This window comes from Sciurus carolinensis, chromosome 18 (genome assembly GCF_902686445.1).
Source record: "Sciurus carolinensis chromosome 18, mSciCar1.2, whole genome shotgun sequence".
NCBI classification, from domain to species: Eukaryota; Metazoa; Chordata; class Mammalia; order Rodentia; family Sciuridae; genus Sciurus; species Sciurus carolinensis.
In genome coordinates this window covers 38,716,095-38,742,923 of record NC_062230.1, presented here as the reverse complement: position 1 = coordinate 38,742,923, position 26,829 = coordinate 38,716,095, and the positions used below count along the sequence as shown (strand labels likewise).

At 50.9% G+C, this 26,829-nt stretch overlaps 1 protein-coding gene across 1 annotated transcript; it reads right to left on the bottom strand.

Moving 5' to 3' along the window:
- Positions 1 to 2,244: 2,244 nt before the first annotated feature.
- Positions 2,245 to 25,530, bottom strand: Nlrc3 (NLR family CARD domain containing 3). The gene is given in 23 exon segments (XM_047532801.1): positions 2,245 to 3,107; positions 3,372 to 3,455; positions 3,854 to 3,937; positions 4,574 to 4,657; positions 4,981 to 5,064; positions 7,057 to 7,140; positions 7,563 to 7,646; positions 8,268 to 8,351; positions 8,885 to 8,968; positions 9,472 to 9,555; positions 10,171 to 10,254; positions 11,563 to 11,646; positions 12,970 to 13,053; positions 13,565 to 13,648; positions 15,638 to 15,724; positions 16,851 to 18,298; positions 18,300 to 18,359; positions 18,361 to 18,506; positions 18,509 to 18,601; positions 18,700 to 18,901; positions 19,129 to 19,190; positions 19,716 to 19,796; positions 25,203 to 25,530. Coding segments are annotated over 20 exon segments (3,195 nt in total). The 5' UTR covers positions 18,878 to 18,901; positions 19,129 to 19,190; positions 19,716 to 19,796; positions 25,203 to 25,530; the 3' UTR covers positions 2,245 to 3,016.
- Positions 25,531 to 26,829: the final 1,299 nt, after the last annotated feature.

The following is a 26,829-nucleotide window of genomic DNA, read 5'->3' as shown; positions in this document are numbered from 1 at the left end:
TGGTGGACAGAATACATTGATGTACCTCTGTCTTCCTGAAATTCCACTCAAATTTTATATGAGAGAAGAAAAATTCTTACAGAGGTAAGGTTAATAAGAACCAGGATGGAGTGGATAAGATGGCAAGTTTTTTTTTAGAACATGAAAAACAGAGGTGTTAGAGCTGAGGAAGCTGAGACCCAAGGGTCATCTCAAACAAAACTGCCAGAGATTAAAAAAGTCTGAGATGAAAATATGTGAGATGCAATCAACAACAGATGACATGCTACCCTGAAAACACAGTAGAGACTGCCCAAAATTAAAAATGGGAAAAGACAAAAAAACTTATTCCCTTATTGATTTTTTGCCTCAACTCCAAATTTACCTTTTCAGCCTGCTCTTGTGATGTGATAGCTAGACTTTGTAAATGTTTCTCCTTTGCCAGCCAGCATGCCATAAAGGCCTTGTCAGTGGGGTGCTGGAGAGGCTTGGTTGGAGAAAGGGGTTAGCCTTCTAGTTCTAAGTGAGGCTTGCTTTCAAGTCTGGAGAGGGCACCCTTTTATTCTCCACAGCTTTGGCCCCACAGGCTTCTCCAGTGCTTATCTTCTGCAGGGAGTGGCTTCCCCCAGCTTTTGGCTGCTACCTCTCTTGTCTATTGTGCTGAGTCTCAACTCAGGTGGAAACAATGCTAACAAGAGGCAGGATAGCAGTCTCTTAAAAGTACCAAAAGAAAAAACTGTCTCCTAGAATTCTATACCCAGCAAAAATATCTCTAAGGTAAGACCATGTTCATGTCTTCAGTTTCCAAATAATTTTTTTTTTTAAGAGGGAGCAGGTACCAGGGATTGAACTCGGGGGCACTTGGCCACCGAGCCACAGCCCCAGCCCTGTTTTTTATTTTATTTAGAGACAGCCCCAGCCCTGTTTTTTTATTTTATTTTATCTCGCCAAGTTGCTTTTTAGCACCTTACCTTTGCTGAGGCTGACTTTGAACTCACAATCCTCCTGCCTCAGCCTGCCTCAACCTCCCAAGCTGCTGGGATTACAGGCGTGTGCCACCATACCCGGCAATATTATTCCTTATAGAGGATTTTTTTTTTTTTTTTCCTATAGTCTAGGTCCAGAGATCTTGCACTAATAGTTGTTAGGTCTTTTTAATCTCTTTCGTTTAAAACAGTCTCCAGCCTTTTGTGTTTACCATGACAGTGACATTTTTTTTTAAGAGGTCAGGCTGCTTTTGCAGAATGTCCCTCAATTTGGATTTTTGCCTTCATTCCTTCATAATCAGGTTCAGATGAACTTTTTTTTGGCTGCCGTGTCCTGAAGGCAGTGCATCAGGGTACATGCTGTCTGTTTGTCCCTTGATTATGATGTTAAGGTAGCATATGTCAGATTTCAAGTTCCTAAGGCACCTCTTCTCCTTTGTAAACAGGGACATTTTTTTTGGTACCAGGGATTAGACCCAGGGGCACTTAACTGCTGAACCACATCCCCAATCCCCAGCCCCCTTTTTTTTTTTTTTTTTTTTTTTTTTTTTTTTTTTTTGAGAAAAGGTCTCACTAAATTGCTTGGCTAAGTTGCTGAGGCTGATTTTGAACTTGCAATCCTCCTGCCTCAGCCTCCCAAACTGCTGAGATTACATGCATGTGCCACAGTGCCTGACTGGATACCTATTTTTAAAGAAATGTTTTGAATAGCAGTGATACCTTCTCAGGCTTTTAAGTGATAATCATTTCATAGTCTTCATAAGCATTTTTCTTGGTTGTTTAGTTGAGAGCTATGGTGTTTGTTTGGATTTTCCCCTTTCAACTCAGACAGCTATGGAATTTTGCCACATGGAAGCTCAGCTTACTTAAATCTGTAGGGAAGCCATACCCACAGGAGAGATTTTGGAAGCCTAACACAGGAAAACAACATCAAGGTACCAACGTTGACTAACCAATGTGCCAGGCTTCAGATAATGTGGCCATCCTAGTCCAAGAGATCTTAGAGGGAATAAAAACTGGCAGTACCCTTGGAGATTCTTGTCTCCATCTCCAAAATCTTAGAATTAAACCCTTCATTTATCTTCACAAATTTCTTGTAATTTTTCCATATGTCTATAAGGATCACCCAAAAACTTTTCCTTCTTAAGAAAAGGAAGCAGGCAGGGCACAGTGGTGCACACCTGTAATATCAGCAGCTCGGGAGGCTGAGGCAGGAGAATCGTGAGTTCAAAATCGGCCTCACAGGTTGCTAAGCAACTCAGTGAGACCTTGTCTGTAAATAAAATACAAAATAGGGCTGGGGATGTGGGCAGGGGCTGAGTGCCCCTGAGTTTAATTCCTGCTACCAAAAAGAAAAGGAAGAAAGGTCCCCACTGTCACCCCTGCCAAACTGATGTCCTTCATGGACTTGAAGATGGTATCGCATTTCAGAGAAAAGAATGATTTTCATTAGACGAAGGGACAAGGGCAGTAATAAATTTGGGGGGGGGGGAGGTTTTAGTACTAGAGATTAAACCCAGGGCTTCACACATGCTAGGCAAGTACTCTACCACCAAGCTACCTCCTCATCCCGTTTTAAATTTTATTGTGAGACAGGGTCTTGCCGACTTGCCCAGGCTGGCCTCAAACTTGCAATCCTCCTTCCTTAGCCTCCCAAGTAGCTGGGATTACAAGCTTATACTACTGCGCCCAGCTAAATTTGTTTAAAGTTGGGACTTATTAATACTCTGGACATAAATAAGGTGGAACCAGCGTCCTACATTGCTGAACTTTGAGACCTTTGTCCTCAAGTCCCTTGGTAGCAACCCCTTCCCTTCTCCCTGCTATTGCAGAGTTTCCATCCTCCACGGTCAGGATTTGCCCTGGGCCAAGAGAGGTGCCTGTGACCTCCTTTGTAGCACCTTTTCTTCCTCTGAGCAGGAGACCAGCTCTTGTACTGGATCAGTAGCATTCCCAGATTGCAAGGTGGTGCCCAGAGATCGCTCTTGCAGTTCAAAAGCTTCCATCCTCCAGAGTCTCTCTTCATCCTCTCCATCAGTAACTGGCTTTGCTTACATTTCCACAGTGCATGAGGGAGCTTTGGTCTTGATAGCTTCTGAGATCATCCTGGCACCAGAGTCCCCAACTTGATTTCCCTGGAGACTAGAAGAGAAGGGTTAGGACAGGGCTTAGCACCCACCTGTTCCCTTGAGTAGAGCAGTGGGTCACTGAGGAACCTTTATGTTTCCACAGTCCCTCCCACAGACAGTCTCTAACTGGCTCCTCCTCATAGCGCCTTCCCCTTTGGAGCTGCTGGGATGCCCAGGTGCTGGCTCCCAGAATTGGGCTAACAACAGGGCCTGACCAGGGAGCAGTTCTGAAGGTGGAGCAAGAGTGGAAACGACCAGTGCCACTGAACCTACTCACTTGATGTGCTGCAGCCCATGGTTCCCAGACAGAGCAGTGGCAATGCATATGGCCCCATCCATCCCCAAGGAGTTCTCTTGAAGACTAGGCAGAGAAAAGGTGGAGATACCACAGTGAGCCATCAGGACCAGAGAAATGCCTGAGGAGGCAATACCTTGTCAGGAGCAGGGGGGACAAGCAGTTCTGGGTTTGACTTGGTTGCAGGTGCCACAGCTGCAAGGTGGCATTTGACCCTTGGGACTGGTGTCAGTTAGCCAGGTTGCCCTACCCAACACTGTAAGTCCAGATTTTAAGTGACTTCTGACTTAAGCAGAATGAATAAAGCCACCAGCAAAGGAAGTGGATTTTAATAATCAGAGGAGTTTGAAACATTTATATCCAGAAGGAGCAACTAGAGGAAATCAGGACCATTTCAGCCTGTGGGGAAGATCCAGCACAGAAGTGTGCTGCTCCAGGACACATGCAGCTTGACAACCACTCACTTGAGCCGTCGGAGACTGGAGTTAATCTTCAGTGCACTGGCCAGGGCCTTGGCTCCTGCCACCCCAATGGTGTTTCCTCTTAAACTATCAGCAAAAACAGGGACAGGCTAAGAAGGATGACACCTCTCCAGATGGATGTGGGGTTACTTGGCCTTTAGCAGTCACTGGAGGTAAGGGCTGCACCTTCCTCACTTTTGGGCACTAGAACTGGGCTGGGCTCTAGGGAGCAGGACACACAAGAGAGATGTGAGGCTAGCCCAGCCCTGGGTGCTTTGTTGGATCCCTAGTTCTCCCTTTCCATTCCCAAGAAAGGCTGGGATGAGATGGGCAAGGCAGCACTCCATCCAGCAAGTGACCAGTGCACTTTGCCTCACAGGGAACCATAAGAGCAGGGATGACCTGGACATACCTGAGAGCCTCACTGTGCTTAGCCCTTAACACCAGGGGTTGGCCCTTCTCAGAGACCAGGATCCATGGCCACTGACTACCACGGAGACCTAAAAAGGGCCTCAAGACATGCTTAGCCTGAGCCAGGCCAACTCAAAGAGCAGGACAAACTAGTGACTCCAGAAAAAAGGCAGGGAGTGGGAATTGAGACACTGGGGCACAGATGATCTGAAATGAAGATAATCTGTGACTTTCCACATCCACTGGTATCCACTATGAGTCTATAGCTTGGTTTCTTTGAGCAAAACATTTGCTGGAGACTGGAATACTCACTCAAGAATCTCCAGTGTTCTGTTCACAGCCAGGGCTTCCCCCAGCGCCTGGGCCCCTGGTGCACCAATGGAGGCTGCCTGGAGGCTGTGAAGGGAGGTGCAATAAGTGCAGGCAGGTGAGGCCTCCCTCCATATCCACCCCTTTAAGAGCAGTCTGTGACCCATCCACAGAACACTGCATCTCCTGCCTACACTCTGATGCCTGAGATAGGTGTGAACACAGGGGTACAGAAAGCACAACAGTCCCCCGTGTGCACTGGAGGAGGACACATGGTAATTCATGCTTCTAGATGTTTGATTTCCCAGTTACCAATATTGGCAAAAATCAAACACCTTCATTGACTGGTAAAGATCGTGGGCAGCATGGGAGGATGGTGAAGGGCCTGGCCTGTCACTGCAGGTACTTACTAGAGAGCAGTGAGGACTGTGTTTGCCTTTAGTGCACTGGCCACTGCAGAAGCTCCTTCATCCCCAATGGCATTCTCCTGTAAGCTGAATGTAGAGTGACCTCATTAGGCACAGGGACACATGTCAGCACTCTAGCAAGGACCTGCTGTGTTTGGGCCTTCCAGATTCAATGCATACCACACACCAGCCATGAACAAACCATCAGAGTCAAGCAAAGAACACATGGGAATTGCTATTAACAAGGGTTTGGGACTTAAAGAGGAATGCTTTCCAAAACCAAACCAGAAACTAACGCAAAACTCAATCCCCAGACCATTCTTGCTGATTAGGGTTTTATAACCACCCCTCTTCAAAATTCAAGGAAGATATCAGGTGCTGGCACAATAAAATAACTGAGCTTAGGTCCAGAGGATATGGCATGTAAAGAGATCAGTCTGCAGTCATATTTGAGCATGCCCTGTGTGCCAGGTGTGTGCAAGGCAGCAGACAGTTCTTCCCTGTTGGAACTCAGGTCGGAATTTGCAATTAAATGAGCAGTTAGGCCAAGCACAGTTGCAGGGAAGACCTGTGGAGTCTCCTATCCCAGTGTGGTGCCCAGAAACAGATCTGAACCAACACACAGGTAATAAGGGGCAGGGAGGGCCTGGCACATCTGAGGAACCCACAGAAATTGAGCCGAGTTCCTGGAGTGATGAGAAACAAACTGGGAGTGTGTAGGAAGTAGATCTTTACAGGCCTCCCAAGCCATGCTGAGGGTAATACTTCACTCTGCAGGCACTAGGCAGCCATTTAAGGATCTCACCCAGGATGGGGAAACTGTCCAGCAATGAGGGGATGGCCTAGATGTGGAGGCTGCCCGGGAGGCAGGTGAGTAGGGATGTGGCCTGGATGCTGGCATTCGGGGGAAACGGGCAGAGTGAGAAGGACACCAAAAGGAAGAATTGACGGGACTTGGAGGCAGGAGCAATGTGCTCTAGCTCCACAGGAGTTTGTCCCAGGAGCCAAACTTGAGAGAGAATGCGGCAACCTGCTGTACCTGTGGGACAGAGGGGACAGGCCAAGTGGGTGTGAATTCCACGGTGCTTGGGAGAGCTGGAATGTTGATTTGGAAGTCATTGGGATTCTGAAGGCAGTGGAGCCCTGGGAGAGGAGGTGAACTCACAGGAAAATAGTGTCACTACAATGGCCTGGGCCAGAACCCTGAGGAGCCTCAGTGTCCGAGAGTGGAATAGAAGAATAGAATGAGGAGGACCAGCCAGAGAGGGAGTAGCCTGAAGGCGTAGGGAGAAGTGGTCAGGGCAGAAGCAGATGGGGCTCAAAAGGTTAAGCATCAAGTTACTGGTTGACCCAGCAGTTCTGCTCCCTGGTCTATACCCCAGAAAAATGAAGCATGTCCACACAGAAAATTCTATGCAGATGCTCACAGCAGCAGCATGACAACCAAATGTCCTCCAAATGACAAATGGATAAATAAAATGTGTGTCCACACGATGAAATATATTCCACCATAAAAAGGAACAAAGTACTGATGTGGTGCAACAGAGGTGAACCTGGAAATACGGAGGGAAGCTCAGTGGTAAGAGTGTGCTTGGCATGCTCCAGGCCCTGGGGTTCAATCCCCAACTACCCCACCCCAATAAAAAAGGTCACAAAAGATCACATGTGTGACTGGATTTATGTGAAATGATGAAATGTCTAGAATAGGCAGATCCATAGGGTCAAATAGATTCATCTTTGAGGGATGGGGGAGGGGGAAATGGTGTGTGCCGATGGATATGTTTCATCTTGGAATGAGAGATGTTCCAAGATTGATCTTGTGTATGTGCACTTGGGACTGGACCCAGGGCCTGGAGCGGGATGAGCACACTACCACTGAGCTTCCCCAGCACACCTTGGCTTATTGTGCATTTCCAGGTTCATCGTGTCCTACCATGTGTCAGTACTTCAGTCCTTTTTATGGCAGAGATGGCTGTGTACCACCAAGGGTCATCCGTCCAACCCAGCCATGTGCCTGGAGGCTCTGAGTTTCAGACCTCCCTGCTTACCCCACCTCCCCTCAGCCCCTGCCACACTTACTCTAAGCTGGTCAGGCTGTTGTTGAGCAGAAGTGCTTGTCCCAGGGCCCTGGCAGCACTGGCCTGGATGAAGTTCCACTGCAGGCTAGGCAGACAGACACATGAACATGTGGGCCAGGGGCAGAGCCAAGGAGAATCTGGAAGTTTCTAGAGGGTCTGATGCAGGATGAGTCCCTGTAGGACATGGCAGGAAGATACCTGATGCTCCCCTCAAGCTTGGTCCCCAAAGGGTTAGCATATACTCTATTAGTGTAACTACAGGGACAAGCTTAAATTTTGTCCAGACAGTCCCTGTGTAAAGCATGGCGCCCATCCCCCACCACGGTTCTGTTGTCTGAGGATCAGCTTCAGGAATCTGAACAGACTACTTGAAGAAGGTCAGCCTGGAAAGGCCCTTGAGACCTGGATGAGGGCATCCCAAAGCCAGACTGTGTCTGTGGCTCTTGGGGTGTAGTTGTGCAGCTCTGCAGAAGGAGCATGGGGGGTTGGGGTGGGGCACAGACTCACTGAAGGGACGTGAGGGCGTGGTTTCTTCCCACTGCCACTGCAATGGCCTGGGCACCCTGATCATGGAGGAGGTTGGCTGTCAGGCTGGGAAGAAAAGGGAAGAAACAAGTGAATGGGAACCTGTCCTGAAGCTGCCTGTCCCCAGTTACTAGGGAGTTCCACCCACTCCCCCTCTTCCTGAGGACCACCCAAGTCTGTGCTGATGTTAGTTATTGGGCTCACATCTGTGAGAACTTCGGTGTCCTGGGGCAGGCATGTGCCCAGGAGTGTCATACCAAATCCTGACAACAACCCAGGGGCAGGTCCCAGGCGCAGATCAGTGGGTGCGGTGACAGGTCACATGGCAGAATGTGGTGTAGCTGCCCCAGGGGCTTGCTTCCCAATGTCATGGCCCCACATCAACTCTTGAGTCCTCTCTCTTATGCCAGTGGAGGCCAACAGAGTGTCCCCCTTCCTCAATTGTGTCATTTATACCACAATGGGGGGGATTCATGTGAAGGTTGCCACCAGACACCAGTGCTATCTCCTCCCCATCCAGGTCCTTCTCCAGCTTTGTAAAAATGGTGAAGGTGCCAAGCACCTCACCCATTATGATGGTGCCCACCAGCTCTGAGCTCTGGGTAGGCAAGGGGGCTGTGGCATAAATAATCCCAAGGAGGCTGTCTCTACCCTGTTCCCCACACCCTCCCTGATCCCATCACATACTCTAGGTGCTTCAAAGTGCCGTTGATGCAGAGAGCATGAGCCAAGGCCTGGGCTCCCTCAGGACTAATGGAGTTTTCTCGAAGGCTGAGAAAGAAAGAGAAGACCCCTAGCTTCCAACCAGGTAGGTAAGGCCTCTGGTGGCAGATTCACCCAGGTGTTTAGGGTTTTCTGAAGCCCAAGAAACTTCAGGTGGATCCTGGGCCTCCCAAGTGATCTTGGCTGAGATATGAAGGAGCCAGTTCTAGCAAACCAGGGCTCCAAGGACTGCCAGCCAGATGCCCCCACTCAGGACTAACAACCATACAAGAACATCCAGGAGGAAGAGGATAGGATGACAGGACCTTAGAGGTGTAAAGGGTCAGAGGAAGGTGAGCATGCTGGCACCCAAAGGGTTTGCACATGGGAAGGGAGAAGCCGAGCGGGCGATAGGGCTACAACTATCCCCTGCCCTTAAGTGGGGCGAGCGGCAGGGTACCCAGGTCTAGAACCAAGCCTGCCCTGGCCACAGGTTTCCCATAATAGGCTTCCCAGCACCAGCTCTTCTTTCCAAGTCCCAGGGTTCCTGCACAGCCTCTGGTCAAACGGATGCCCTGGGTGGGAGGGAGTCCAGGACTTACTTGAGGCTGAGGAGGGTCTGGTTGACACCAAGGGCCCCCATCAGCATGGCCACTCCCGCATCACTGATGGAGTTGCTCTGCAGGCTGCAGACAGAATGTGGCATCATGGCTGTCCCAGGACCCTGAGAGAGCTGCCCTGTCTAGCCTGGGGCCACAGGCACTGGATTCAACAGGGAGTTGGGGAGGCCTGGAGATTGCTCTTCTCATCCCTCTTTCCTCCCATTGCTCCACCTTCTAGCCCCCTGCCAGTTCAGGGCAGGTAGGTTTAGCACTCACCCAGCACTCCTACCTAGTCAAGGCTGTGGCAGCCAGCTCCCTCCTTGCCTGCGCGCTCATCAAGAGCACTGGGAACTTGTTCTCAAAACTAGAGGTAATCTCATCCCTACTGTCCAGAGACATGGAACTGGTGGGCAAGGGTGGGCAGAGGGACAGACTGAGAGCAAAGTGCACTCAGGGCTGGAATTAGCAGGGTTCTGGTGGGGAAGTGGTGCTGACTGGCAGCCCTCTTCCAGCACTACCAGCCTGCCATCTGCTAGATGGAGAGCCCAGGAATGATTCACCCCTGGAGGGTGTTCAGACAGACTCACTCCAGGCTCTCCAGGCCCTGGTTCACCTTCAGGGCCTCGGCTAGGGCCGTGGCACCTCCATCACCAATGCTGTTACTGGAGAACCTGCAAGAGACAGAATGGGTGAGCCAGCCTCCTGCAGCAGCTGTACAGGGCCAGGCCTGGGGGTCAGGGCCCAGGGAAGCCTTCAGGGAAGGTAGCCTCTTCATCTTAAGGGTACCCAGGGCAATTTGCTCTGCCTGGGTCCTGTCAATCTGTAGTCCTTGTAAGTGATCCCCTATCCCTGAGAGATCAAGGTAGCAATGTCCTCCTTGACTCCCTGGCAAGGGCAGGAGGTCACTATCAACCCTTAGTGAGAGGTATTTGTGGTACTTTAATGTGAAGTTTGCCAAGAAATGTGCCAGCTTGGAAGGCAGTAAGCATGAATCTGAAAAGGTGTGAATTCACCCCATCCTGGATATCTGGATCTCCATTCTTCTGCCACAGTGCTTTGGCATCAAAAGCCAACTGTCCTGCATCTATCAGTCCATCCATCCATCCATCCATCCATCCATCCATCCATCTATTCACCATCAACCCATCCACACCCATCCATCAACTTATCCATCTATCCATCCATCCATCCACCCATCCATCCATCTTCCCGTCTGTCTATTCATCCGTGTGCCCACAAATATTTAGGATGGGCTGGCCTTGGGTTGGCCCTTCTGTGTTTCTCACATGAGCTCCTTCAGACTCCTATTGTGCCTCAAGGCCTCTGCCATCCGCTGGGCTCCTGAGGGCCCGATGCTATTCTTCTGCAGGCTGTGGGAAACAAGAGTGGTCTATCAGCAAAGCTGGCCACAGCCATGGTCAGGCCAAGGACAGTCTGGGTTTAGGGCAAGAGATAGAGAAAAGTGGGATCCTCCATTTATACAGCCATGGGAAGGGATCTCAGAGGGTTTGGTGATGATTTTATGTGGGAGAATAAGGAACAAGGGCAGCTGGTGCCTCCATTGCAAGGTGCCAGAAAGCAGAGACCAGTGGCTGCTGATAGTGCCAGCAACCTCCTGAGTGGGGAGACTTACATACACAAGACCTGCTGGCCCCTCACCTATCAGTCTTCTATCTAGACCACCAGCAGCCTGCCTGCCACCTTGAGAAACCTCCCTGGGGAGAGGGACAGGACAATCAACAGGACAGGGCCTCCTGTGTGAGACTGGATACTAGCCTAAAAAAATGTAAACTTCCAAAAAGGAAAGAGACGGCCCCCACTTTCTTAGAGGACACTTGAGGTTGCAAGTCTTCTCTGTCCCATTGAGAAATACGTAAGTCTCTTTAAGTGCTCGATCAACCTCCTGCCCACTTCACAGCCCAGGAATGCCTTTCTCAGGATCCCTGTACAAGTAAACATCCAGCAAGGGATTGTCCCTGTCTTCCTGCTTCTGTTGGAATTAGCCCAGGCACCTGGCTCCAAGTTGTGAATACCCACTTGTCATAAAGATAGGAGATATTTTATTTTTCCCTTAGATAAAAGCAATCGAGAAATAGATGGTCATTCCCAATTATCTGGTGAATGAAGGATGAGTTATGTGTGACAAATGGTTGTCATCAAGCTGCTCAGGAGACAGGCCAGAATTGCAAATTCGGGCAAACCTCAGCAACTTGGCAAGACTCTGCCTCAAAATAAAAAGAGCACTTGCTTAGCATGCATGAAACCCTGGGTTCAATCCCTACTCCAAAAAAAAAAAAGATGTCTCGTCCTCTTACAAGTTATCATTTACCTTGAGAATGCACAGGATGGGTGCATTCTCAAGTCTGCGGGACTGCCGGAAAGAGCTACAGCAGATTGCCTACAGTGTGCACTGCAGTCGTGTAATGCTTATTCAATACAAAACTGTTGTATTCTTTCCTGTTTGTGGAGAGGATTTTCTGGTCGGACAAGAGGTCTTATTTCCAATAATTTCCCCACATCTATTCTTTGGGAAAACAGCATCGAGTTTTCCAGGGGCCATCCAGAGGGGTCAGAAAGCTTCAGCCTTGCCCCATCCATTCCTCCTTGCAGGAAAAGGAGAGAGAACAAATGAGAGCGGGGAGGTAGGGGGAGAAGAGAGGGTAGGCATTTCCACTCACTGCAGCAGGGAGAGGGTCTGGTTGGAGGCCAAGGCCTCAGCCATGGACCTAGCACCATCGTCCTTGATCATGTTGCTTTGGAGGCTGTGGAGGCAAGGAGGAGCCTATCACTGATGGAGCCCAAGAGAATGCTTGGTGTGACCTGAACTCCCACCACAGTGGAGGCACCTCCACAGGGTGCCTGCTGAGAGGGCAGCAGCTGACCTCAGTGAGAAGAGACCATCATGTACCCTCCTGACTGCCCACTACAGTCAGTCCTTCCTAAGGACTTCTCTAAGCGCTTGCCTACCAAGTGGGAGCAAGATGCCCATGCTGTCTGGATCAAACAATAACAAGATCATTGCATCTGAAAGTGACAGTACCCAATTACTGGCAGGAATGATGAGAAATTGGAGCCCTCACACTGCTGTTGGGGGATGTAAATGGCCCAGTCTCTATGAAGGATGGTCTAGCAGCTCCTCAGAAGGTTAAACAGTTAGCAGGTGACCCAGCAACTCCATTTCTAGGTACATACCCAAAAGAATTGAAAACAGGCCCTTGAATACTTGTACACAAATATTCATAGCAGCATTATTTTGATGATGGCCAAAAGTTGGAAACAGCACAAATACTTATTGATGGATGAATGGATAAACCAGTTGTGGCCTCTCCATACTACAGAATGTTATCCATAAAATGGAATGAAGCTCTGATGCATGCTACTATTGTAGGGGCCATCCAGATGGGTCAGAAGCTTGGGGCTCACCCCATTCATTCCACCTTGCAGGAAAAGACAAAGGCGCCAAACGGGAGAGAAGAGAGGACCTGGCACCATTGATTACATTCATATGAAATGTCCAGAATGGGTGAATCCAGACAGGAAGGATTGGTCATTTACGAGAGGGGCTGGGGAGAGGGGAGAATGGATGGTGACAGCTAATGGGTACGAGGGTTCTTTGTGGTGATGAGAACATTTCAGAACTAGTCGGAGGCAATGGTTGCACAGCATTGTGAGTGTACCAATGCCAGTAACCCGGACACTTCAAAATGGTGTTATGCAAGTTTCACCTCATTTGTAATAAGTGGAAAAACAAAACAGAACAGTGGTACCCTCTCAACTAAGAATGGACACAACCATGGGCTTCTAAAAAGTACAGCAAACCACACCAAATGTTGTCCCTTCAACAAGGCAGCTTATAGGAGAAGTCAAACACCATGACTGTGGGAGTTACAGAGGCACAAAGAGGACGCAAGAGCTGGAACTTGAAGTTTGCTTAGGATACACAAGTTCTCTGGTACCCAGTGGGGTGGAAGCTGGTGTCCCAAGCCCACCATTTTGGAATTGTCTCCCACTTAGTAGATGCCTCCTAAAGCAAGGGTTTTCCAGGCCTTCTCCTGGAGGCTGAGAGCAGGAGACATGATACGTACCTCAGAGAGGTCAGAGTGCGGTTAATCTTCAGAGCTTCAGCCAGCGCCTTGGCCCCCTGTGGTCCAATGGTATTACTGCGGAGGCTAACAGAGCAAGAGAGAAAAATGACTTCCAGGGAAGGGAGGAGGGACAGAAAGTACACAGATCTTCAGATCTGGGATCCATGAAGGGAATGTATCAGGGTTAGCATTTCACATCTGGTGGAACCAGGGCAGAGATCCTTAATAGGTGAATAAGGAGGGAGTGTCTCAAGATAGCCCGACATAATGGAGAAAAGAAAGCAGGACCTGGCAGCCCAATGGGCTCAGGCACAGTATGGAGATGAGAACCATGATCTGAGTTCAGGGCTGCTGTCGAGCGTGGCTCAACAGCTGAGGAGCTGTGACTTTGCTAGCGCAGCTGTCCTTCCAGCTATCCAGGAGGACATGTGGGCTGCAGGAATGTGAAACCTGCTCCAAATGGGACAGGGTGCCCTGCCCAGATTCTGCCAGGGTTGAATCTGGGGCATCAGGGACAGATCAGACCCAGTCACTTCACAGGAGGGAGATGGCATAAAACTCTCCTTGTTCCAGTGGCCTCAGGTGTCCTACTTACTCCAGAGCCGTCAGACTTCTGTTGACCAGGAGGGATCTGGCCAGAGCTTTGGCCCCTTTGTTACTGATCTGGTTCTCAGCCAGGCTGTCCAAGGAAAGATAGGAGTGGTTATTCAGGTGCAGGACTCTCACCACCTCTTCAATGCAATGCCTGTGATTAGCCTCAAGTATCTGAACCAACAGAGCCTGAACACAGGCAGAAACCAGGTGACTGACCCCTGCAGCAGAAAGTTGACCACAAGAAGGCCCCTGAGCCTGGGCAAGTAGGGCCAGAGAGGACCCTGCAAAGAGTCTTAGGGAGAAGTTTGGCTAGAATATAGCACAATAGCTTCTACCCAAATGAGAGCCAAGAGTTAGGGCAATTACAGAAGTCTGCTATATGGCTCCCAGGCAGCAGTATGATGGTAAAGTGGCCCTCAGGAAGAAAGCAGTGCATGCACGCGCGCGCACACACACATGCACGCACACATACTACCCTGATGCGTAGCATTTGTCAGTTTCCATGGTGTGATTTAATCCACCATGGCCAATTTCAAGTACCCCAGCTTGCAAAATTTCTGAAAATCTAACAGTTCTCTCAACTGGTGCAAACTAGATCCAGCACTCCATGAATCCTAGTTTTCCTTTACTACAAAACAGCAAATGGTAGTCACCACGAAGCTAACTTTAAAGTTTAAAAAAAAAAAACAAAAACAAGAAAAGCAAAAACAACAAAAACCCAGTATGTATCTTAAAGGATGATTCCAGCAATATGCAGGCAGATTGATGTACTGTAGCTTCTCATATCCACATTCAGGGATGGTGCAGTTGAGACTTTTTTTTTTTTTTTGTGGCACTGGGGATTGAACCCAGGGCCTTGTGCTTGTGAGGCAAGCACTCTACCAACTGAGCTATCTCCCCAGCCCCAGTTGAGCCTCCTTTACACTTCTGTAGGCCTTCAGCACGTGGGGTGCAGTGTTCAACCACAGTCCCCAGGCACGTTCCCAGCTATGCTCTAGGGCCCCACCTGACTCTGGGGAAAGCTTTAGGGGCCAAAGGAGGATGAGGGGGAACCAAGTGGGCCAGGCTCTGGGCCCCCCACATCCTTTCTTTCAATCCTGAAGCTCCCCTTTTGTCTGGTTACTCATTGGGTTTCTGCCTGATATGTCACTTTTTAAAGGATTCTATTGCTTAAAAAAAAAAAAAAAAAAAAAAAGTCAAAGAACATCCATCCAGGCCTCCTCCTATATAAATGTTCTCAAATTCTAGACAACTAGGGGCTACATAATGTTTTATAATTAATATTTCACAAGCAGTTGTTTTTTTTTTTTGTTGTTGTTGTTTTTACAGATTACCTTGGACATTGGAAACAGGGAGGTGGCATTGAGGACCAACTGTAGAGAAGAGGGGAAAGAGAACATGTGGCCATAGTATAAATGTATCTAGCTTCTGCCTTTTTTTTTTTTTTTTTTTGAACTGGAGGTTGAATCCAGGGAGGTGCTCTACCACTGAGCTACATCCCCAGCTCTTTTTAATTTTCCATTTTGAGACAGGATCTGGCTAAGTCACTGAGGCGCCTGGCCTCCAGTCTCCCGTGTAGATGGAATTATAGACAGGAGTCATCATGCCCAGCTGCACTAAATTTTAATTAAATTAAAATTAAAACTTTTTGAATTTTAATTAAATATGCCAATCCTGTGCCCAGAATACAGCTTGAGAGCAAACATTGTGTCAGGAGCCCTGGCAGCACACACGGTGCTCAGAAGCACTCCTGTGTCCACAACAGTGTCCGAACCCTGCCAGGACGTTTCTCTCTTCTTAAATATGAGATGCCTGAGCCTCTTTCTAGAATGGGTGAAAGCAAGCAGAATGCATCCTGAGCCACTGGCCAGTGGAGCAGAAAGGCCAGTGGGAAGGGAATCCCACACCCCATGACTCAGGCTGGGGTGGCCATCATGACTCATGACTCGGGCTGGCCCTAACCCTTCTACTTCTGAGGATGCGTAAGCAAGTTGCCCTCAGGACCTCATCCTACACCATTTCCTCCCCACTTGCTGAGGTCCAGAGCAGGTGGGGTTTCCCAGGTCAGTGTTACCTGATCTTCTGAATGCGACAGTCCTTCCCACTCAGCACGCTGCCTAGCAACTCCATCACGGGGTCCCGGAACTGGTTGGTGTCCAGCCTGACGGGGAGTAGCAACAGCAGGGGAGTGAATGGTTCGGTGCGGCCCCCCATCCCACGCAGCACATCTGCTGCAGCTCAGATCTACCTCAACGCATTTCTAGGACCTCACCTACAGGGGGAGCCCTAGGGCCCAGTACCTGCGAGCCCTGTGATTCCTACCCAGGGGTATCTTCCAGGGGCTATTGTCCCAATAACCCATGCACAGGTGCCTGTAAGGGACACAGTCTGCTATCTCTTCTACTTTTTTTTTTTTGTAACTGGGATTGAACCCAAGGGTGCTTAACCACTGAGCTACATCTTATATTTCATTTAGAGACAGGGTCTTGCTGGGTTGCTTAGGGCCTCACTAAGTTGCTGAGTCTGGCTTTGAACTCATAATTCCCCTGCCTCAGCCACCCGAGCTGTTGGAATTACAGGCGTGTGCCACGGGCTGGCCCTAACCCTTCTACTTCTGAGGATGCGTAAGCAAGTTGCCCTCAGGACCTCATCCTACACCATTTCCTCCCCACTTGCTGAGGTCCAGAGCAGAGAACAGACCATGAGCTGAGGGTAGAGTCAGTGGGTGTGGCTTCTGTCAGCACTGGATGGCTCAGAGGTATTCATTAAAAGGTTTTATTGTGCTCCCCAAAAAAGCATTTGTCAATGTACTAACCCCCAGCGCCATAAGAACAAGGTCTTATATGGAAATAGGGACATTGTAGGTGTAATAGTTAAGAGGAAGTCCTGCTGGACTAGGGACGGTAATCTACAGTCGTGGTGTCCTTACAGGAAAGGCAGAACCATGTGAAGACAGAGACACACAGAAGATGGTGACTTGACAACGGAGGTCGAGTTTGGAAGAGGGTGGGCTACAAGCCAAAGAGCACCTAGGATTGCCAGCAGATGCCAGGAGCTGGAGAGGCAAGAAGGGTCCTCCCTACAGGTTTCAGAAGGCACACGGACCTGTCAATGCCTTGATTTCAGACTTCTGGCCTCCAGGACTGTGAGAAAATGAATTTCTGTGGTATTAAACCACTGAGTTTTGGAACTTGGCTATGGCAGGCCCAGAACTAACCCAGGGGACATGGTGGAATGAGGAACCATTCCAAGTCCTGCTCTTTCCTCTGCCCACACCCCATGCCCACCTGAGGCTCCGGCAGTAGAGCAGCTGGGGCAGTAGGCTCTGGAGGACACTCTGGCTGAGGCACAGGGACAGGTTGGCCTCATGACTGCAGGTGTCAGACACCTGCAGGAGATAGGCCAAGGCAGCACGGTGTGAAGGGCTGGTCAGCCTGGCAAGGGCCCCACTCTCCATGGCCTCCTCCACGCTGCAGGCCAGCTCCGTATGCTGCAGCTCATTCAGGCAGTGCAGGACGTTGATGGCACGGGCACAGACTGCAGTGTCAGGCTGCAGGCAGCCCTGCAGGAGCTCAGCCACCTGGGCCCTGCAGCCCTGGTGCTCGCCCTGGCCCAGCAGGGAGCCAGCCAGCAGGGCATTAACCCTTGGAGACAAGAGGCCAGAGAGGAAGCGCAGGAACACGTCTAGTCTCCCGTCCTCAGCCTGCATGGCCCGCTGGGCTGCACTCCTGAAATGTGTAAGGAAGCCCAGCCTGGGCCAGGACATGCCGCTCTCAGTAAAGAGGTCAAAGATGGCTCTCCTGGAGGCACTGTAGTAATACGCAGCTGCCACAAACTCCTGCAGTGACAGGTGGGTGAAGCAGTAGGCCACTGAGGAAGCCAGCGTCTCCTCCCGCTGCAGAAAGCAGCTACACAGGGCGCTCTGCAGCAGAGTGAGGTCCACACCAAATGCCTTCATGTCTTGCTCATAAAACACGTACTTCCTCTTGACCAGCCCATGGAAGGCCAGCCGGCCCAGCGTCCCCACCATCTTGCGACCACTGTGGGCTACCTGCTCGAGCCGAGGGCTCACCTTGCCCTTTTCCTGCCCTTCCCTGACGAGGGCCATTCTAAAGTACCAAGAGTAGAGCTCACACAGGGTCCGTGGAGGCCACAGCTCTGCATCCTGGAGTGTAGGCCTGCTGCGATACGAGTGGCCCAGCGCCACCCCTGTGAGGCTGCAGAAGGCTGGGACGGTGCACATCAGGTACAGCGCCCTGTCAGCCTGCACCCGGCTCAAGACCTGGTCCAGAAGAGTCTGCTCCTCAGGGAACATCCGCTCCAGACACACCTTGATCTCCTCCTCAGTGAAGCCTCGGAGCTCAGTCATCCGGTCCACCAGGCCCCCTGGGATCTGGCCAGCCACACTGGGACGGGAGGTAATCCAAACAGAAACTTCTGGAAAGAGGTTGCCTCGGACAATGTTGGTGATCAGATGGTCCACCTGGATCTCCTTCTTGGGGTCTGTACAGGCCACAGTGTTGGAGAAGTCCAGAGGTGTTTTACACTCGTCCAAGCCGTCCAGGACCAGGAGGACTCTTCCTGGGGCTGCCACATCCAGACCAGCCTCCCCAATGTTTGGAAAGACAGAACAGAGGAGTCTGTCTGCAGATAGCTTCTCATGGACATTGAGATCCCGGAAGGTCAAGGGCAGTACCAGCAAAAAGTTCTTGCCCAGCTGCCCCTGGGCCCAGAGGGCGGACAAAGTGCCTCACCAGGGTGGTCTTCCCCATGCCAGCCACCCCGACAGTGATGGAGAATTCGGGGTGGGATGGATACCCGGGACAGAGGCAGGAAGAGCCTGTCCAGCCCAATTGGGCCGAGCAGGGCGCCGGCCCCCGCGTGTGCCTCCACTTGTGTGAAGTCATGCTCTGTCAGCTGCAGGTCTGTCAGGCCCTCCACAGCAGGAGGCTGGCCAGCCGGTGTGAGGGGCCTGCTCAGTTCTGGACCACCTCCATCCTTCTCAGCAGGGCCTCACGGTACCTCCGGATCCTTGAGTCTGTAGGGCACAGGTCAGAGGGCAAGGTGAGTAAGGGCCAAGGCCAGGGAAAGAACCTGGTGTACCCCTCCAACACCAGCCTCCCATCTGGGGCTTACCATTGCTGTGGTGGCTCAGTGGGGAGTCTGGCAGCCTGTCAGGAACCTGTGGGGTCTGACCACCCTGACTGCCCTTCCAGGCCAGCAGGTCCACAAGGGCTTTCACCTGCTCAGCTGGGGAGCTGGTGCCGTAGGCCTGGCTGGCCGCCCCGCCTGTCCGTACCTCCTGCTTCCTCATGGAGTCCAGGATTGCATCCAGGACCTGTGGAGACAGGGCCCAGACCTGCTGCCTGCTGCCTGCTGCACCCGTTTGGTGTCCTGGAACAGGTGACCAGCCCCAGGCATGGGGCAGGAACCACTTTCACTTTCCCCAGTGGAGGTCCACTGGCCTGGCCTCTAGGAAGGAGCTGGAAGGGCTGTTTGTTCCTGGACAGTGAGAAAAATATGGGTATAGGGGTCAAGTGGGCAGACCCTGAATCTGCTGCTTACCAGCTGGGTGACCCTGGGCAGGCTGCGTCACCTCTCTCCACCTTGGTGTCCTCATTTGTGACCTGGAAACGATGAGGTTATGAGCAGTTTTGCTGGAAAGGAGGGAGGAATGGAAGTGGCCTGCCTCGGAAGGACACAGACTATATGATTCCAAGTAGTCGGCATACTGGAAACCACAGAAGTGTGGTGATGTGGGAGGAGCCCTGGCAGTAATACTACTCTGTGTGACACTTTATCATGGATATGTGTCATTTTGCATGTGTCCAGACTCAGAATGTCCAATACCAAGAGGGAGCCACACTAGATCAGGCTCTGGGTGGTCACAGGTGTAGATTCCTGGTCATAGCAAGTGGCCCCCTGCGGGGTGCAGGGCATGGAGGTTGGGGAGTCTGTGGCGACCCAGAGGCTCAGGTGCTTGACGGCTTTCCTAAGCCTTCCTGGGAGTGGGGGGCTCCCAGCCCTCAGTAGAGACACCAGGAAGCAAAGCCGTGCTGAGACCCACTCTCCAGTACCCTTTGCCCCGCCGGCAGTCCTCCTGCAGCCCAGGTGAGGACCCCAAGGCTACCTCCACCTCTGTCCCTCCTCACCTGGCACAGGGGCCACAGCAGTCCCTCCAGCAGGGCCCCAGGGACTCAGGAGGTGGGGACCAGCCACCGTCATCTATGGTTCTAGGAGAGAAAACATGATGTGAGGTCAGCAGAGATCACGGCTTATTGATGCTTCATTATTCAAAATGATGTAGGAGTTGTCACCGCCGAAACATTGGAACCAGACAGGGCGAGACCACCCTCATTATGCTTCAAGACCTCATTGACTCCCCTTATTCTTGCTCTTCTAATCATCAAATGCAGTGGGGGCATGCAGGTGGGGCTCTGATAGAAGTGACAGCGTGCAGATTCCGTGGTGGTCGGAGGTTCTCTTTAGCCCTTTGGGTGAGACTTGGTGGTTTTCTTACCTAGATCTTGCCAAATAAGAATTTATCATTTACATCTACACATTTTTAGTTTGTTGTAGTTACGAATATTCTTGGTATAAAAGAAGATTGATTTTGCATTTTATCTCATAGTTGATCCATGTATTAACATTGGTTCTCATTTGTCAATTTTCTTTGAGCTTTCAAATTCCTTTTACAAGAATGTTTTTATATATTTATTTCTAAACTGTCACTCTTGTTTTGAATGGTTTGACTCCATCGCCTGGCCCCCTTCCCTGGCCAGTGCTGGCCATAGCCACTGTGGCTCTGGCCCAGACTGTTGAGTGTGGCAGATTTTTTTTTTTTTTTTTTTTTTTTTTGCGGTGCTGGGGATTAGAACCCAGGGCCTTGTGCTTGCGAGGCAGGCACTCTACCAACTGAGCCATATCCCCAGCCCGAGTGTGGCAGATTTTTATGACAGATTTCTAGTTAATTTTCTTCTCCCATTGAGGAAGATCCTTGTTTTCCTGTTACCACTCAAATAATGCTCTGTGCTGTATATTGAAGTCTATGGGTCACAGACATTCTGCTGAGCACTGTTTATGCTACTTAGTTCACTTCTTGAGATATCTCATTACCATTACTTCTTCCACTTTATAGACGAGGGCACTGAGACTCAGAGGTCAGGTGACTTGTCTAAGGATACGTGACTGGGAAGTGGTTGAGCTGGGGTGGCAATCAAGACCTCATTGACCCCAGTGCCATGCTATATTATCTGCACCACTGTGATAGGTTCACACATCCTTTACAAATTAGGAATATTGGGGCTGGGGTTGTGGCTCAGTGGTGGAGTGCTCACCTAGCCTGTGTGAGGCACTGGGTTTGATTCTCAGCACCACATATAAATGAATGAATAAAATACAGGTCCATCAACACCTAAAAAATATTTTGAAAATCAGGAATATCTGTTAAATTAGCAAACAGCTTTTTATATATATTGATATCATCATTGATTTATTTCTATTCATTCATTCGATGAGAAAAAAATTATTAAGGGCCTCTTGTGTGTCTAGGCACTGGGGTGTGAAGCTAGTGATAAGTCCTATCCTGTGAATGTGGGGCAGGGTAGGGGTGGGGACAACAGAAGAGCAGTGCTGGGGTGCAGAGCCCAAGAGGAGGATGAGTACATCAGCCAGGGCTCCTGGTGGTGACCAGAGCTGAGATGGAACACAGGAATGGGAACGGGCTGGAGGGCTGGGTGTTGGGGTCTCCGCACACAGTGTGCAGGGAAGGCCTCTTTGATAAAGCTACGGAAGAGCAGAAAAGGGCAGGGAGTCATCAATGCAAAGAGCATTTCAGGTAGAAAACAGCAAGTATCCTGTGCTAGAGGAGGAGGCCAAGGCCAGAGGTCCTGGGGCATAGTGAGTGAAGAAGTGGCCCCACCCTCAGGTGAGGAGACAAGATCAAAGGGGAGCTGAGACCTGGTAACCATCACCAGGTTTGGCTTTATGCTAAGTGTGGGGGAGCCCCTGGCAGGAGCAACGTGACAGGTGTAGGTCAGACCTCCCTGCTGATCCATGAGCTGACAAGTAGATATCTGATACTTAGACAGCCTTGCTGTAGGAAAAAGCTGTAGAAAAAAAAGCTGCAAGTATATGATAGTGGATTAAGGAATTGTTTCTTACTTTGTGAATTTTAAGTGCTCAACTTTTACTAGCATTACTTCCCCTCTCCAATTTAAACATATTGCTTACAGAATTATAAATGTAATAATGTTCACTAAAAAACATTTAAATAACTGGCATGGTGGTGCACCCCTGTAATTCTAGTGACTTGGGAGACTGAGGCAGGAGGATCAAAAGTTCAAGGCCAGGACTGGGGAGATAGCTCAGCTGGTAGAGTGCTTGCCTCGCAAGCACAAGGCCCTGAGTTCGATCCCCAGCACCCAAAAAAAAAAAAAAAAGAAAAAAAAAAAAAAGTTCAAGGCCAGACTCAGTAACTTAGCAAGAATCTGTCATAAAATAAAAAATAAAAAGGGCTGGGGGTACAGTTCAGTGGTAGTACACTCCTGAGTTCAGTCCCTAGTACCTCAATAAATACCATAAAAATCAAATGCCTATGAAAAAATTTAGCAAAAAATTTGCAAAACCTGTATACTGAAAAATTATTAAACATTTCTGAAGGAAACTTTAAAATACCCTAAGGAGGCACTGGCCTCCTTAGGCTCATGGTTAAGAAGACTCAATATTATTAAGATGTCAATTCTCTCTAAATTGGCCTAGAGATTCAGGGGTATCCCAATCAAAATCCCAGCAGGCTTTTGTGGGGACACGGGCTGGAAATTGACAAGCTGATGCCAAAACACAGGCGGAAATGCGAAGTGCCCCAGAGTTTCCAAATCATTTTTTTTTCCTTTTGGTCCTGGGCATCGAACCTGAGAACCCATCGAACCTAGGAACCCAGGTGGGGCGGATCTACCACTGAGCTGCACCCCAGCCCTTTTATTTTTTAATTTGAGACTTAGTTACCCAGGCTAGCTTCAAACTTGTGATCCTGTGCCTCAGCCTCCAAGACACTGGGATCACAGGAGTGCACCACTGCTTCCAAAATGATTTTGAGAAAATAAAACAAAGCCAAGGACTCCCAGTAGACAGTGTCAAGATTTACTGTGGAGCAGTGGGGTACTGGCACAAGGTAGACAGACCAGGGCAATAGCACCCAGGGCCCAGAAGGAGACCCACATCCCACCGTCACCTGACTGACAATAGTGCACACAGCAATTCGATGAGAAAGGATGTTCTTTGCAGTAAATTGTGCCAGCCAGTGAGATGCCCACATGGGCAAAATGTACCTTGACTCCCTACCTGAAGCCATATATAAAAATTAATTTGATCTGGACTATAGACATAATGTGAAGGATAAAAATGTAGGAGAATATCTTTATGAACTTGGGCTAGGTAAAAAGGAAACATGAACAACTTTGACCCATGGAAAAAAAAGGAAATTGGACTGGGAGCATAGTTCAGCATGCACAAGACCCTGGCTTTGATCTTTAGTGTTGAAAAAAAAAAAAAGAGAGAGAAAGAAAGCTGGAAACTGGGCTGGGGAGATAGCTCAGTTTGTAGAGAGCTTGCCTTGCAAGCACAAGGCCCTGGGTTCGATCCCCAGCACCGCCAAAAAAAAAAAAAAAAAAAAAGCTGGAAACTAAATTGGAATTAAATCATTAAAATTAAGACCATTGCTGGATGTGGTGGCACAGGCCTGTAATCCCTGCTACTCAGGAGGCTGAGGCAGGAGGTTCACAAGTTGGAGGCCAGCCTGGGCAACTTAGTACCAAAATAATAATAATAATAATTTGGACAAATGAGGAGGTGCAGGGGGCCCTGTCACCCTTCATCTCACCCCAGCCCACCCCAAGGCAGCCACCTGTCTGCCTCTACTTGCTGGCCCTGAGGGCCCTCAACGCTACTCCTGTGGGCTGGAGCCTTCCACAGACCTCTGAGCCAGCAAGGTCAGGAGACCACAGGTGCCATCACAGTAGTTCCCAGAGTAAATGGCTTCCAGGGAAGTGGCAGGGGCCCCTGCAAGCCCAGTTGACAGAGGGGAAGACGGGGCATATGGGCTTCAGGTGGTCTTGCAGGATCTGAGTTGTTGGATAGGGCAAGGCTAGAGGGACAAGGGGGTGGTCACTCCATTTCCTTGGGAGCTTTGCAGATGTCTCCGTGGCCTGTCTCCCCAGCTTTGAGTGGCGAGGGTGGATCTAAGGCCTCCATGGGGTCGGCGTGGCTCAAACCCCGGCTCAGGCGCAGCACCCGGGCTTACCTCACCCCTGAGAAGACATGGTCCGCTGGCTCCTTCTCTCCATCAGTTTTGTCTTATACTTCACTCCGGGGGCTCAGTACTACTGAGCCTGCCAGGCCCTTCCTGAATGGCCGCCCCTGATCTGCCCACCTGCAACTTGAGGACTGGGTAGCCTCCGTTAGTGACCTCTGCCTAGTTGGCCTGTATCTCCGGCCACAGCACCTATGTTCTCCTCTCTTCCAACTCCTCTCCTTCGCCCCCCGCCCCAGGCCCGGAAATGTAGTACTTTCGCCTTCTCAAGATGGTCCTAGCACTGTGGCCAGCTGCCTGACCACTGCGTTCAGCCTTCGCAAAGGAAGGAAGAAGTAGCACCTGTCCTCAAGATAGACCCTCCTGTACTGACCCTGGGATGCCAGGGCGAGGGCAGGCCTGGTCCCGAGAGCCCAGAACCCCTGGACAGGAGAGGGGTGCCCCACCTGCAGCCTGGGATGCTCAAGACTGAGCTCCAGGCTCAGGGAAGCACATGTCTCCAGGAAGAGACCCAGAACCAGGAACCTGTCCAATGGGGTGGGTCTGTCGGTCAGTACCCTCAGCATGGCCAGCATCCACCCAACCCAGCTTGGCAGCACTGTTCCAAGAAGGCCTTCGATGGTTCCGCCTCTGGGAAGCCAGCGGTGCACTGGGAAGGGCCCAGGGGCTGCACACAGACGAGCAGGCATTTATGAGCCACCTGTACCTCCTCCCTTGACCTCATGACTTTGGGCACGTGCTGGTGGTGTTGCCTCCACTTACAGGTGAAGCACAGAGAGCAGGTGGGCTGCTTAGGGTCCAGCCGATGGGGGAGGAGGGACAGCACTGCTGCCCCAGCTACTGCTTCCAGCAATGCAGCCTGCCTGTCCTGCAGGACGCCTCCTGCTTTTCCCACTCATCATTGGTACCTGTGGAGACGGGGCTTTCTCCCCTGGGGCCTGTCCCTGTGCAGGTTTCTTTATTTCACACTTTGAAGCCAGTTTGGCCTCAGCAGCTCCTAGCACTCAGAGGACAGTTAACTGGAGTCTCCTCTATGCCCAGAGTGACTCAGGCCTTAAAGTCACCATTCTAGCCAAGCATGGTAGCCATGACTATAAACCCAGTAACTTGGGATGCTGAGACAGGAGAATTACAAGTTTGAGGCCAGCCTCAGCAACATAGCAAGACCCTGTCTCAAAGTAAATAATAAAAAGGGTTGGGGTGTAGCTCCATAGTAGACCTGCCCTGGGTTCAGTCCTCAGTACATAAAAAAGAAAAAAAAGTTACCGTCCTTCCTGCCAGCTCCCCCTCCCTCCTCTGCCCTCACCAAGGTGGCCTGGACGCTACTTACCTCCTGGGCCATGCTGCTGCTCCAGAGATGCCAGGATGGGGAGCCAGGGCGCTCCATCCCCTTGGCCCTGGGCTGCACCCTGCTCCCACAGCTAGGCAGTGGTGGGAGGCCCTGGATACCCCTGTGCCAAAACTGAGTCCTCGAGTCCTTAGGAACGGTCCGAGGCGGAAGAAGCCTGGTCAGAAGGCATCAGGGGCGCTTAGTGCGTGCAGTCACTTGTCACTGCAGCCCTGGTTCTTCACCTCTTCCTGTACCGCCAGGCTCCACCTCAGCCTTCCTTCCTGTCTGATTTCAAAAGCCAACAGTCTAGACACATCAGTGAGCCAGGTTTGCCTCGGGCTCACCTCTCTCTGTCATCAGCCCACAAGTCTAAGAGCAGGGAGTGACACTGGTGCCGGGTTCCGGGACTGAACATCCCTGCAGAACGGGCACAGCAGACAGTGGCACGGTGTCAAAGCTGTCCATGTGCCCCCTCCACCAGCCAGAAAGGGAGACAGGCCATCCACAGTTCAGGAGCGGGTGAGGAAGACCAGTGGCTGGGGGGCCAGAGCTCTGGGGCTAGACTCCTCCCACTCTCTGCTCCCACATCCTGTGGCCAGTCCTCTTTTCTAGCCCCCTTGTCTCTCTTTTCTGTCACTCCACAGGTACCTCTGACTCGGCTATGAGTTCAGGGGACCGTGAAGCTGTCACCTGCACGCTGAAACAGTAGAATGTGGCTGCTCATGGCACAGATCACTCTCGGCCCCGCAGGCAGGCCTCAGCCGGTGGTCGGTCCTGGTGGGGAAGGGCGCGGGAGGAAAGAGCGTGGCCCAGAGGAGCAACCTGAGACAACTTCACACAAAGCTAAGGTGCAGAACATCCCCACTGACAGGGAGCAAGCCACTTAACATGTGGACAGAGGGAAGTCAGCGACAAGGTGGGGGCTTTGGGGACTGCGTCTCCTCAGCTAGCAGGAGAAGCCGAGGACGGCTGTGGCGCAGTGAGTCAGACACACACCGCGGCTTGTGGGGGGCAGGGCCTTTGTGGAGGCTCCCCAGGTTCTCCAGCGTGGCGAGGGGAGGGGCTGAGTCTCATGACACCCTGTCTGCCTCCCTGCTCCCTCCTCTCCAGCAGTCTTTCCAAGCACCCAGGGACATGCCTGGTGCTGAGAGGATGCAACCTTGGCCTTCCAAGAAGCCCCGTGAGCCTCCAGGCGGGCAGAGCGCAGAACCAGTGGCTGCAGCTCTGCCACGGGTGCAGCAAAGGCTCTGAACCAGGCCACCCACAGGATGCCGGAAACCACAGGGCCCGATGGGTCTGTCACATGAAGAGGACAGAGGGGCTCACTCAGCTTCCCCTCCTGGGTCCTGTGGACAGATGTTGAGCACGCATCAGAGGAAATAGCCTCCTCTGAAGGATCTTGGGGAGCCTCCCAGATCTACACCCAGCTCACAGGCATATGTGGCAGGCCTCTCAGCCACGTTCCCATGAATGAGGAAAGGGTTAACTGCCAGAGGATGGTGTCGGCTGTGCATCACTCAGTTATCCAAAAACTTATCTACTCAATAAACACACAGAGCCAGAACTCTTTTTAAATGAGAGGGGGCGTGACGGGTCTGGCCATACCAGCTCTGGCCTCTAACAACAA